Below are 13,380 nucleotides of genomic sequence, written 5' to 3' on the forward strand. Positions count from 1 at the left end.
ATAATATGTCCATATTACAAATAGGTTATGTTTCAACTGTACTAGTAGTTCTGTGAACAGTAGACCTCACGCAGTATTCTCATCCACAAGTACCTGATTGAAACTATAGACCTTATGGAAATACAGCGATAGACTGGCTTCTCCACACATCTGTGTAATCACTTGTCAGCTGATTTATGATAGTCTGATAGTCTATAGCCTGATTTTTACTCTAATACTAGCCGTCAGGCTCGCTTCGCTCGCCATATCCGTCTAGCCAGGGGGCTCCGCCCCCTGGACCCCCGACTGGATCGTCCAAGAATGAGATCAGCAGGCTCGCTTCGCTCGCCTGCATTTTTCATTTGAGCATTTTTATCATATGTTAGGACAATCCAGTCGGGGGTCCAGACTAAACGGATATGGCGAGCGAAGCGAGCCTGACGGCTAGTAATATAATATTCCCAGGATTGAAGTAGCAGTGCCCAATCAATTTTTCCGCGATAAATGCATTTAAATCTTCAACCTAACAAAGTCAACTCAACTTAATGCCAACCTGACAAAATTATTAATTTAGTTGCCAGTTAACAACTGTTTCGAAGAGGTACTCTATCTAGATTATAGTTCTATAGTAACATATGATATGGAAACTTCAATTATAATTAGGAGATTGGGAGAAGAAGAATATACATGCTAAAAGACGAACTTTAAACCCTTAAAAACAACCCTTAAAGTTAAAATATTGCCAAAAGATTTCTTAGTGCGCCTCTAAAGGGCCAACTGAACATACTTACCAAATTTGAACGTTTTTGGTCCGGTAGATTTTTAGTTATGCGAGTGAGTGAGTGAGTGAGTGAGTCAGTCAGTCAGTGAGTGAGTGCCATTTCGCTTTTATATATATAGATTGGCGTATGAAGGAGGCTCCTTTTTCCTTTTATATTATCCTTGAAATGCAAAATTTCCAAAAACCTAGTATATACGTCGACGCGCAATTAAAGTAACATACCTGTCAAATTTCATGAAAATCAATTACCGCGTTTCGCCGTAAATGCGCAACATATAAACATTAAAACATCAAGAGAAATGCCAAACCGTCGACTTGAATCTTAGACCTCACTTCGCTCGGTCAATTATTTGTGACTGTTGAATATAAATGATGAATATTGTGTTGATTTGTAATAAACATTGGAAACATTGAGTTCTTGATTGATTGAATTTCAATGACTGGAAAATAAAAAAAATACTTGTGAGAAATGTGAAAATGAAAAAAGAAAACTAATAAATGATAAATTTATTGAATTTCAGGCACTGGCAAATCCAAAAAACTAGCCAAACGTCAGGCTGCTAACAAGATGTGGGTGAAGCTGAAGGACATGCCTATCGAGAACAATCAGTACTCTTTTGAGGATGATGAAGAGGTAATTATAATTTATTCACTTCATCGAGATCTCAGTTGATCAAGAATCAGTCCGGGTCCGTGGGCAACTTCAGTATGACAAGCTCCTATTGCTTTCATAAAGTCCAGTGGATTATTAATCATACCGTACATTTTTATTCTGATTAATTCCAGCATATTTGGATTTAAAAACAAAAACCGAAACTTAAACTAACTTCTCCCTTAGGCTAAAATGCTGGAGCAGAAATCTTGAGTCTTATATATCTTAGATCGGGATTTGGCTAAGTTCTAGACTTTAAACAGCTGGAGTTAGAAACTTGGCTTTCCGAAACGGGGCGTAGTCGTAGTCGTCAAAGTCACGTTTGAATTAAATTTCAAAAAACTAGAAAATAAAACACGAAATAGAATAAAGAGAAAATAGTGTTAAGTTTCAGCTATTTTGAATTATTTAGAAATGTTTAATTTCGTCAAGGAAAAACGTTTTCAATTATAGAAATTAGAAAATAAAAACTGCGACTACGCCCTGTTTTGGAACGCCAATTTTCTGACTCCAACTGTTCAAAGTCTAGAACTTAGCTAAATCCCGAGCTCGGAAACCGGCCCTAAATGGAAGAAGAAATTACTGTATATCCAGTTTAATTTTTCCGCTGATCTTATTGTCCATGAGAAAGTGATTTGGAATAAGGTTTATTATTTTAGTACCTAGTATGTAAATTAACTGCCTCCTTGTACATTCAATATTAGTGTTATAGGTTACATATTTGTTAGCAGTGGCCCTCAGATTATAATAATTAAGTGTAGAGTTTAATGTGAGATGAAAATCGGATCTATATTTTATTAAGTATTCAATTACGGTTTTTATGTATAATTGAGTCATGACCTCAAAATCACTAAAAACCATATCCGTTGGATAGAACCTGATTTTTACTTGATATAGTTTTAATTATCAGTTTGTGTGCTACAAATAATTCAGCAATATGACAGTTGAAACAGCCCCCCCCCCCCAAACAACTATGCCATTCTGCAGAATTGACTTGACTAGAGCATGATACATCATCAAAACTTGATGCCATCAAACTTGATAAACTTAACAGCCCAACTACCCACTTGGCCCTGTTGCACAAAAACCGGTTAAATTTTAATCGTGATTAATTCCACGAGAACCAATCAGAGAAACCGTCTTAAAAAAAACTATTCTGATTGGTTCTCGTGATTTTAATCACGGTTAAAATTTAACCGGCTTTTGTGCAACCTCGCCTTAGTATCTCAAAGTAGGTACCGTACTTGATGAACTGAGATCTTGAGCGTACATTAACCAAAATTACTGTGGTAGTTATGGATAAAGTGAGGTCCACGTTATAATGGCAGTGGAGAAAGATAGAAAAACGTTGCCGAACCTCTGTCTTGTCAATGCCTTCTATAGACGGTAGCTGATACAGGTTTATTGATGTATTATTAACTGTTAATTCTCGTTTAAAATAATCAATTTTATATTTCAATAGTTTCATAATGAATTTTCATTGCTAAGATGAAATATTTTGTTAATTGATTATCAATTCTACATTGTTAAAAGATGATCTGGCAACAGAGCAAGGCGAGAAAGAGATAGCGCTATCCGCTTTGTTGAATGATAGACAAAGATAGCAATACCATTGCTAATCAAACACTGCCATTATAACGTGGACCTCACTATAGACGTGAGTGTACCGTTGGAAGTTCAATAAATAATAATTAAGGATGTACATACCATGCAAATTGAAGTGCTGTGCTGAGCAGAAGGTAAATCTACGATAAATTAAACCCTGGTACACTAGACAAGCAACTCACTCTTCAGTCGTTTTAATTAGTTACTATTAAACATTTTTTTTATTTAATCGAACTGTTGTAGTTATCATTTATTTAACTAAATATTTAAACCCTGGCAAACAAGACAAGCAACTGTCTCTTCAGCTGTTTTAATTAGTTACAATTAAACTAGTTTTTTCAAATTTAATCGAGCGGTTTTAATTAACATTGCTGTAACTAAAGGTCTTCCATCCAGCTATTCCTGAATGTTGAGAACAGATAGGCATAAAAATTCAACATGAGTTATGATTTAAAGCTTGAATTTCGGCGTTGGAGAAAAAATTGATTATTGAAATCACAAATTGAAATCTATACTATAATGAAGGAAAGAACTGGCTTATACACGTACGGGATAGGAAAATCACGAATGACGCATCATTACGTCTGAACTACTGAATCAACTTGAGTTTTTGCATATCGATTCTTAATTCACCGAGGATGGTTATAGGCCTATTTTCAATCCTTCAAGATATCATTACGTCAAGTTTTCAGTTTGCACAGTTTTAAAATGCACCCTTACGGAGCACGGGTTACCTGTTAGTTATAAATAAATGGTTGACAATTTCAATTTGTGTTTTCATTATGAAAGAGTACTGCAACATCACCCACAATACTGTAATGTTAAATTGATTATTATTTATACAGAGTGTTTCAGAAGTAGTGTCGAACATTTCAGGGTATTGTTCCTGGATGATAGGAGACTACAAATGTCGTATTTTAAGTGTCCAAAACTAAGATTGAACTATTAAGATTAAACTATTAAGACTGGTCCGAGAATAACAGAGAAATTCATTATTTTTGTACAGCATGCATGATCTTGAACAAAAAAGATCATCTGAAAAACATTGTAAAATCAGCTGGATGGCCATACGGAGTTTCAAAGCTTCATCTTAAATACAATTGGAATTAAAAATGTAATTGATGTTCAAATTTTGAAAAGTGGTCATGCATGCAATACGAAAATAATAAATTTCTCTGTTATTCATTCACCAATCTTAATAAATGAGGTATCCTTGATGATATTTGCTAAATTTTTGTCTCTTGTAAATTTTCTTAGAAGTGAACGGTTTTCGTGAAATTTGCAATCAAAAATTTAAAATGGCCGCCATTTTGAAAATTACATCGAACGTTTTTATTTTATTTTTTGATGTTGAGTTTTTACAGCATGAATATTCATGCCAAATTTCAGATCAATACATCATTTCGTTCTTGAGATAAAAATTCAATTGCACTAGGTCTCATCCTTGGGAAAACTCTCTGAAGGACATGAAAAGGATAATAATTATTCATCCTTGAGAAACAGATGATAATTTCGTCGTCTGTCGATAACAGACGATGCGTGAGAGCTGTGTAATCGAACAGCTTACCGTATCTCGCGAGGAATCTAGACATTTATTCAATAGACTTGATCAAAATAATCTGATTCGTTGACATGACATGGTATATCATAATAATTCAAAGTTAATAATTATTTTACAGTTTTAAGTGATTAGTAAGTGTTATTTTGTTATTCAATAAGAACTTTTCTGTTTTCAAATATTTGGACTGAAATTGGACTTGAATTCAAGTGTGTGGAACATAACCTACTTTTTGGACCATTTATAGTGTATAAATCAAAATTCGGGGAAGAAACAGTTTTGGGCTGTGCCTGTTAGTCGTTCCCCAATCATTTTGAAGAATTGTGTTCTGTCTATCAATAAATAGATAACGAGCGAAGCTCGGTGCCCCGATATTAGATTATGTTTTGGCCATGACATTGTGATTCATTTCTGAAATTGCGTTTGTTTTTTGTAGATGATTCAGCGTATTTCGAATAAGTTTACGGATTTGAAGGACACTAAGATCAGTACCCTCAACACCCAAACAAGTCTGAAAGTCTCTCAGTTTCACAAGAATCTGAAATCGGCTTTCGGCGTTAAATTGAACGAATTGCAGGTAGGTAGGAGAAAATTTTACTAAAATAAAAAAATCCATTATTTGCCGGCCAGGATAGCCGAGACGACTAGAGCTGGATTCGCACACTGATCATGTAATTCCCACTATAGTGAGGTCCACGTTATAATGGCATTGTTTGATTGGCAATGGTATTGCTATCCTTGTCTATCATTCAACAAAGCGGATAGCGCTACCTCTTTCTCGCTTTGCTCTGTTGCCAGATCGTTTTTCAACAATGTAGAATTAATAATGAATTAACAAAATATTTAATTTTAATTATGAAAATTCGTTATGAAATTATTGAAAAATATAATTTCTTGCTTAATAAAAAAAATATAATTGATTATTTTGAATGAGAATTAACAGTTGAATAATAATTTTCCCTATATTTTTCATTCATTCATAACTCTACCTTCATTGTATTATCATTCATCCCATCATCATCACATAGGCTTAAAATACTTCTAAAAAGTCGCCTTTGAATGAAAAAGACTAAGAAATTGTCAAAAACCACAGATTTATTGATACTTAGAAAGACCGGTTTCGGTTATTGCACCATTGTCAATCTCTGATGAACTAAAACTAAATACAAGACCAGCAGTTTGACAATGGTGTAATAACCGAAACCGGTCTTTCTAAGTATCAATAAATCTGTGGTTTTTGACAATTTCTTAGTATTTTTCATTCAATATGAATAATTACCACAATATAAACTTCTCAACTACACGAAAAGTGAAAGTCGCCTTTGTAAAATGATAAATAAATAAACAATATTACATCAATAAACCTTATCAGCTACAGTCTATAGAAGGCATTGACAAGACAGAGGATCGACAACGTTGATCTCCTATCTTTCTCCACTGCCATTATAACGTGGACCTCACTATAGTCTATTCCCACTCAGCCTGGCCGAGTGTGAATAAATAGTGAGGTCCACGTTATAATGGCAGTATTTGATTGACAATAGTGTTGCTATCCTTGTCTATCATTTGACAAAGCAGATAGCGCTATCTCTTTCTAGCTTTGCAATGTTGCCAGTTTGCCAGAAATATTTTATTTTTGACAGTGACTGTACAGATGTAAACAGACAATCCTCAGCCTCCATGTTTTTTCTTCATTCTAATAAAATACTTGAGTAGACTAAAAAAACACTTTACCCAGATCGGCTACTTTTTAAGAAATTAATAAAAACAATATAAAAATCTAGAAGTACCCTTTATTTTTTAAAAACTTTAAAATAGTTCAACAACTAGTTTCGACCCTAACGTAGGTCATTTTCAAGTTAAAATGACATTTCACTTGTTGAACTAGTTGTTGAACTATTTTAAAGTTTTTAAAAAATAAAAGGTACTTCAAGATTTTTATATTGTTTTTATTAATTTGAGTAGACTAATTTATTTGAGAATGAATAAAATAATGTTTCGATATTACCGTATGAGAAACACTAACAAAACACTTGTGTAGATAAGTCGTTTAATTGATTTTAGAATGTATTTTTGAATGAATAAAATGATGTTTAGATATTACCGTATGATAAACCACGAATTATACCTCAAATGAAATTTTAAAAGTTGATCAAAACTTTGTCCATTCTAGACTAGCTAGACTTTGTCCATCATCCCAAATATGTTTCAGTTAGCCTACCAATATAGGCTGCTGGTACCCGGTTTAATTAATATTGAAAGTTTATTTCAGAATATTGCTATTGAAATTATGTTATTATAAATAGGATTTCTATTTTGCTATTATTAAGATAAATTGAAATAGAATAGCTATCGAATAACTCAATTTCTGTAGATTTAACATGAAAAAGAACTTTTTCTACACTTGCTGTAAAAAAAAAGAATTAACATACTCAATTCTCCCCGTAAAAAAGCTTATTTCTGAGGAGAATCCAATTTTTTGCTCGCTAACCATCTGCGCATGCGCAGTAGATTTTCTTTACGCTCGTTGATCATTCGCGCATGCGCAGAAGAGTTTCTTTACGCTTGCTAATCAGCTGATTATAAGCAGCTTGCCAAAAGTAGGTCAGATCTTAACCTAAAAAGTTGTACCAGTTCTGCTTAAGCAGCCATGATGGATATCAGTGAAGACGAATTATTATCAACTCCACCAGTTATAAGTAATTTAACAGGTTTGTGCAGTTGTAGAAAAAATGTTGTATGTAATTCGCGCGTAATGCTTCTTTATCGCTCTTGCAAAATTATCACGATCTGCTTCGCGTCGCGTGATAACTGTTTTGCGCGAGCGATAAATTCACGCATTACGCTCTTAATACATGAATAGCTATTATTTCGAAGTGAAAATTGTAAATTCAAAGAATTGTTCTCACTATAAACCTTAGAATTCGGGTTTCCCAATATTTCCAATTAGGGAACTTTGGACTAAATATGGCAAGGTAAAACTACCCTTGGGTCTCCCCACCATTCAAAGCCATACGCTATTAATAATAATAATAATAATGTCGATTTAGAGTTCATATTATTATATCACAGCTTTTTAAATTAGCCGCCAATATTTCAGAGTGAGAGAGAATCTGATCCATGTTAGGGAAGTTTTTGATCAAATTATTTAAAGGGATATTCTATTGATGGATATAATATAATTAATATTAAATAAGAAGACTAAGAGTATTAAATAAGAAGTATTGTCAAAGATCACAGAAAAACTGTAGTTTTTGACAATTTCTTAAGCTGCGTTTACACCGAAGTTAATAACAAAATGTTAATAACTTAATCCTTATAGATTCTATTAGATTGAAAATAAATTATCATACACATGATGAACATATGTGTTTGTCAAGTTACGTTCAATCTAATAGAATCTGAAAGGATTGAGTTGTTAACAGTTTGTCATTAACTTTGGTGTCAACCCAGCTTTAGGCTTCTTATTTAATATGAATAATTTATTATCACAATATCAACTTCTCAACTACACAAAAAGTGATATAATTAGCATGAAATTGATTATTTTATCAAAAAATAAAAACTAATATTAGATAAAATGTCATTTTAACAACTTCTTTGTTAGGTTTTTAAGCATCTTAATTAAAAATTCTACTTTGTGAAAATGATTGAGTTCTGAATATTTTTTGAAGTGAGCCATTACAAGACTTAACCTATTTTGGACTATGTTTAACCTTATCTAAATTTGGGAGAGGAATAGCACAATGTTACCTTTTTTCTCTCCTTATCATTTTAATGATGTATTTATTGTATCAATCAATTAGAAGATTTGAGTTAGGCCAACAGCTATCCAATATAGATGGCTGGGATTTTTAGTACATTCTGTGGCAAAATGGAGTCAAATCGGCAACCCTGTGATCCCATCTTTCTTCACTGCCATTATAACGTGGACCTAAAAAGTAGTCTCATCTCTCATTATCATCCCTCTCACTCATTACCCACGCACAAGCCTAAGAGCTTATGTGGGCATCACATAAAACTTATGTGAATTATATTATTACTGTCACTAATGTGTGCGAATCCAGCTATCTGCTACCTGTTCGCGGGCTCGAATCCCGCCGGTGGGCATGGACGTTTAATCATCTCATTGAATAACCCTTGCATATTAACCCTTTCCAGTACCCACGCACAAGCTGAGAGCTCATGTGGGCATCATCATGTTTAATCATCACTTTCCATGTCGTATCAACGTTGAATGTTGGACAAGAAATCGGATAGTGAATGGCTTGCTCTAGGACCCTATCAGGCATTATCTATACTATAATAAGGAAAGAACGGGATAGGAAATAGTTATTTGTATATCTAGAGTGTAAAGTACTGTTTTTTCTCCCTGAGGGAAAAGTTTGAAGCCCGAGGCGAAGCCAAGGGCAACAATTTTCCTTAGGGAGAAAAAACATTTTTCACTCATGATATACACAACATTTTTCCTCCACCTACATTTTTATAAAAACTTCAAATAGAATAATTTTTAAAAACGTACGTGACCAAACAATGTGTTACAACATAATCTAATAAGTAAACAGAAACAGCTGGCTTGTAATCATAGTTCTCCGCCGACAGCACTATCTGTCGGCAAAAGTTGTAACAACAATGGCCGCCACAACTACAGCTATGATGAAGTTCCCGTTTCAAATTTGATTAGTTAGGAATATTCGCTGGCTAGTATTTTGAATAACATAAAATAAAAAAAGTTACATTTTTTCAGTATAGTGATATGAAGTTTGTAATAATTTTAGCATACAAACATAAATTTCATATATTGATCAAATGTCTGGTTGAGGTATTGAATTTAGTTGGTTCAATGACTACTCTATATGCTTCCTCATCTGAGCTTAGACCTTATAACCTATTTTAGATGTACTTTTTTCAAATAGAAATGCTCCCCATGTTATTTAAATGGAATCACTTTTACGCTCTAGGGAGTTTTCCTGTTTTTTCCTCCCGAGAACGAAAAAGTGACACTTTAGTATTATGTTCCAGGGAGTAAAGTAAGTATTTTAGACAGGAGGTGGAGGAAAAATAATATGTTGGGATGTCTTTGAGCCTAGAATACCAATCTCATGCCAATTCATTGATGAGTACAAGCAATGGATTATCGAATGAATGTATCCATTCATCAGGAGATTGGAAGCTAGGAAAATATTATAAAATAGAGGAGAAAGTTCAAAATATGATACAAAATTATTATTTATTACAATAATTAAATTAATATGATGTAAAACTTATGTGGGCACATAGGCCCCATTTTTGAGCCTTGAATGCCAAGCTCAAGATTTTATTACAGATTAAATCAAACACTCAATGGAATTACCCAATGTGCATACATTCATTTATCAAGAGATTGGGAGTGAGCAATAAATCTGATAAAATGAAAAATAGCAAAGGATAAAATAATAAAAACGATCACGACTAATTAAAATAAAATATTGTGATGCAAAACTGTTGTAAATATTATTCACATGAAAATTAAAAATAATGTAGCCTATTCAGAAGAATGGATGTGTACAAAAAATACATGAAATGGTATTATACATAGGCCTACTGATTAATTTAATTTTGATCAAGTATAAATATTAATTAAAACATCATTCATTTCATTCTTATTTATTTATCTTTGTATTGGAGTTTTTGTATTGAAAATTCATATTGATACTCGCTGCCAGCACTCAAACTTCGGTTTTGCAGGGAGCACCTATGTGTTATGTAGATTATCGAAGTTACTTTTCGTGTGTAATTGCAACGTCACGTCTGAAACTGAGCTGTCACCTGTGAGCTGAGAAAACCGTAAATTATGCTGAAAATGAACTGCCTGCTGAATCATCAGTTCACTGAGAGTACAAGGTCAAAGCAATAGCAGTTACTTAGAGCAGTGGAGGCAAAATAATTACACATCAAACCTACAAAACGAGGAGGTTTTTATGTACACTTTCAACTTACTATCCGGGGAGAAATGGGATTTGTAGATAAATTAATATATTATTTTTAATTTGATCAATGATACTTTCATGATTACCTTGCTGATGAGAGGCTAACACCAATGACCATGATACTATTTTTTATTATTAAGATATACTTATTGTAAATGAAGGAGAGTATTCTTCTATACAATTTGGAACAAGATAAGTTCTACTTTCAATAACCAAAAAACAAGGCACGGTAAATCTTGAAGATAAAATATTAGAATGAGTTATTATACTTCTTTGAAAAATCATAATTAGGCAGTTGTTGAACATAAGTGTTTGGTAAGGCATCAAATTCTCGAGAAATTTACTTTTTTGACATGAATGCCAATAGATTAGAAATGGAGATCAAATTTCGACTTCTTTTTGGGCACTCTGTATTTCGCTGTACTCAGAAACCGTTTCAAACCTATATTATATTAGACTTATCAAGGATGCCTCAATTGAATTAACATTCCGGTAGTCGCGCCTTACTCAATCACACGAGCAGTCGCATGTTGTATTTTTTACAACATCCAACTTTCCAAGTGTTATGTACTCTGTTTACTGTCAAAACATACTAATTAATTGTATAATTACTTTTTCTATCTTCTTGGATTATTTTACGCTTATGAACATTTGGATGATTACCATTTCATAGCCCAATAATTTATTTACATCAAGCGAAGCCATCAATTCTATGTTATTGGTTCGTTCGTTTACAGTCCCCGTATACAGTCTTTCCCTATCTTATGCACAGTGCGACTTATGCACTGTCGCGACTAAATGGCACCTAAAGACTGAACCATTGCTCGGTTGGTACTGCAACTCAGTGGAGTGATGGGGGAAAGTTTTGGAATGCATAGGTGAATCATTCGCTGACACCACATCATTCAATAGTTTTGTGCAGCAAAAAAACTGACACTGTTGTTCTTTTTACAACAGCGCGACTGCCGGAAGGTTGAGATCATTTCCAGCCCTCTCCCATTTTTTTTTTTTATTCATGTGAAGATCGCCTCGCGACAGTCAAGACCACGAACCGCTACTCTAACCCCAACCATATTCGAGGGAATCGACTGAAAAAGGCATATTTAAAATATCAGCTGTGACCAAGTAACAACAGTGAAGTTGTTCAGATTGTAAGCACTGAACTTCCCTTAAGGACCCCCATTCACGACAGAGCCAACGGAGCCAAATCCACAGAACATATTATCCTCCGATTGGCTGATTGTCAGAGAAGTTTCATTTTGTTATATTTTTCATCAATGTTACAAATCTCAATAGGCTTTCTCCTCAATATGTATAAGATATATAAATAGAGAGAACGTGGGTGGCTCGTTGGAGTAAGTGATTACGCACCGGTCTGACAATCAAGAGTAGCCGAGTTCGAATCTCGACCGGGGCAAAAGTTTACGACCACAGCACAATCACATGGATACGGCCACTCCATCTTTCGGAGGAGACAATAAGTCGTCGGTCCCGACTACCTAAAACGTAGCCTAGTCGTCATCTCTCATCATCATCCCTTTCACTCATTACCCACGCACAAGCCTAAGAGCTTATGTGGGCATCACCCTCAATATTATAATTATTATTATATAGATTATAGACTATTTCAAATTTCGAGATTGTATGTCCTTCCTTTCATTACATATATTGCATACAGACGTACACAATTAGAGATAATACTGTTCAGTTGAGTACTAAAAAAAAATATGCTTCATTCTTGTTTTGTTATAATTTATATGATTTTTGTTTTTCTAGAATCAACTGGCGCTCAATACAAATTTTCGTTTTGGTGAATTCGGTTCTTGGTGGTTTTGGCATTATAAAGTAGTTTTATTCAATGCTTCTATGCAATGATTTGAATTATATGATTGTTTTGAACTTGTTAAATAATGTTTTTGATACAGGTTTTTCTAATTATTAAGTGAAAAAGACTAAGAAATTGTAAAAAAAACACAGATTTATTGATACTTGAGCTGGGTTTACACCAAAGTTATTAACAAAATGTTAATAACATAATCTTTATAGATTCTATTAGATTGAACGGAACTTGACAAACACATGCTCATCATGTGTATGATAAGATATGTTCAATCTAGTAGAATCTATAAGCATCAAGTTATTAACATTTTGTTATTAACTTTGGTGTAAACGCAGCTTTAGAAAGACCTGTTTCGGTTATTACACCATTGTCAATCTCTGATAAACTGAGTTTATCTTTCATTTAATATGAATATCAATATCTCAACTACACAAAAAGCTTTTCTAATTAATTTTATTTTGTTCTAGTCGGCCGTGTTGAAGTTCCAGGCCTTCAACTACGTTCAGTTCCTGCAGGAGATCGCATCTGAGCAGCAGTTTGAAGTCACTTATGTCGACATCGAGGAGAAAAGCATCACTGGTAAGTTAATTGAACGAGCGAAGCGAGTTCCTACTGATGGCTAAAGTGAGATTCACGTTATAAAGTCAATGGAAATGATAAGACCACAGAGTTGCCGATACTTTTTTACCACCGCCTTCTATATTAGATAGCTGTGATTCAAGCTATTCCCCCTATATCAAATCAAGCATTGTTTTTCCTACGCATTACGACGCCTCATGATTATGAGAGAAGTGATATCTAAAAGAAAACCATATTTTGAAATTTTTCCAATTTCATCAAAAATGTTGAATTTATTTTTAATCCTTCAACCTTAAGGACCGGTTTCCGAGCTTGGGATTTAGCTAAGTTCTAGACTTTGAACAGCTGGAGAATGGAGTCAGAAAATTGGCTTTCCGAAACGGGGTGTAGTCGTAGTAAACATGTGAATTAAATTAC

At 33.8% G+C, this 13,380-nt stretch overlaps 2 protein-coding genes across 5 annotated transcripts in view; one reads left to right on the forward strand and one right to left on the reverse strand.

Moving 5' to 3' along the window:
- LOC111058137 (sodium channel protein Nach) overlaps positions 1 to 13,380 on the reverse strand; it is a 475,868-nt gene that overhangs the window by 351,851 nt on the left and 110,637 nt on the right. The gene's annotated exons all lie outside the window — the stretch shown is intronic.
- The window catches only part of LOC111048269 (RISC-loading complex subunit tarbp2), a 46,846-nt gene that overhangs the window by 24,139 nt on the left and 9,327 nt on the right, over positions 1 to 13,380 (forward strand). For 2 of the 4 annotated variants that reach the window (XM_022334144.2, XM_022334143.2), the window contains exons 6-8: positions 1,282 to 1,394; positions 5,012 to 5,152; positions 12,852 to 12,963. In XM_022334144.2, coding sequence (XP_022189836.2) covers positions 1,282 to 1,394; positions 5,012 to 5,152; positions 12,852 to 12,963 — 366 coding nt within the window. The remainder of the gene's footprint in view (positions 1 to 1,281; positions 1,395 to 5,011; positions 5,153 to 12,851; positions 12,964 to 13,380) is intronic. The other 2 variants (XM_022334145.2, XM_039440754.1) reach the window with 1 other exon arrangement.

This window comes from Nilaparvata lugens, chromosome 14 (genome assembly GCF_014356525.2).
Source record: "Nilaparvata lugens isolate BPH chromosome 14, ASM1435652v1, whole genome shotgun sequence".
Lineage (NCBI taxonomy): Eukaryota > Metazoa > Arthropoda > Insecta > Hemiptera > Delphacidae > Nilaparvata > Nilaparvata lugens.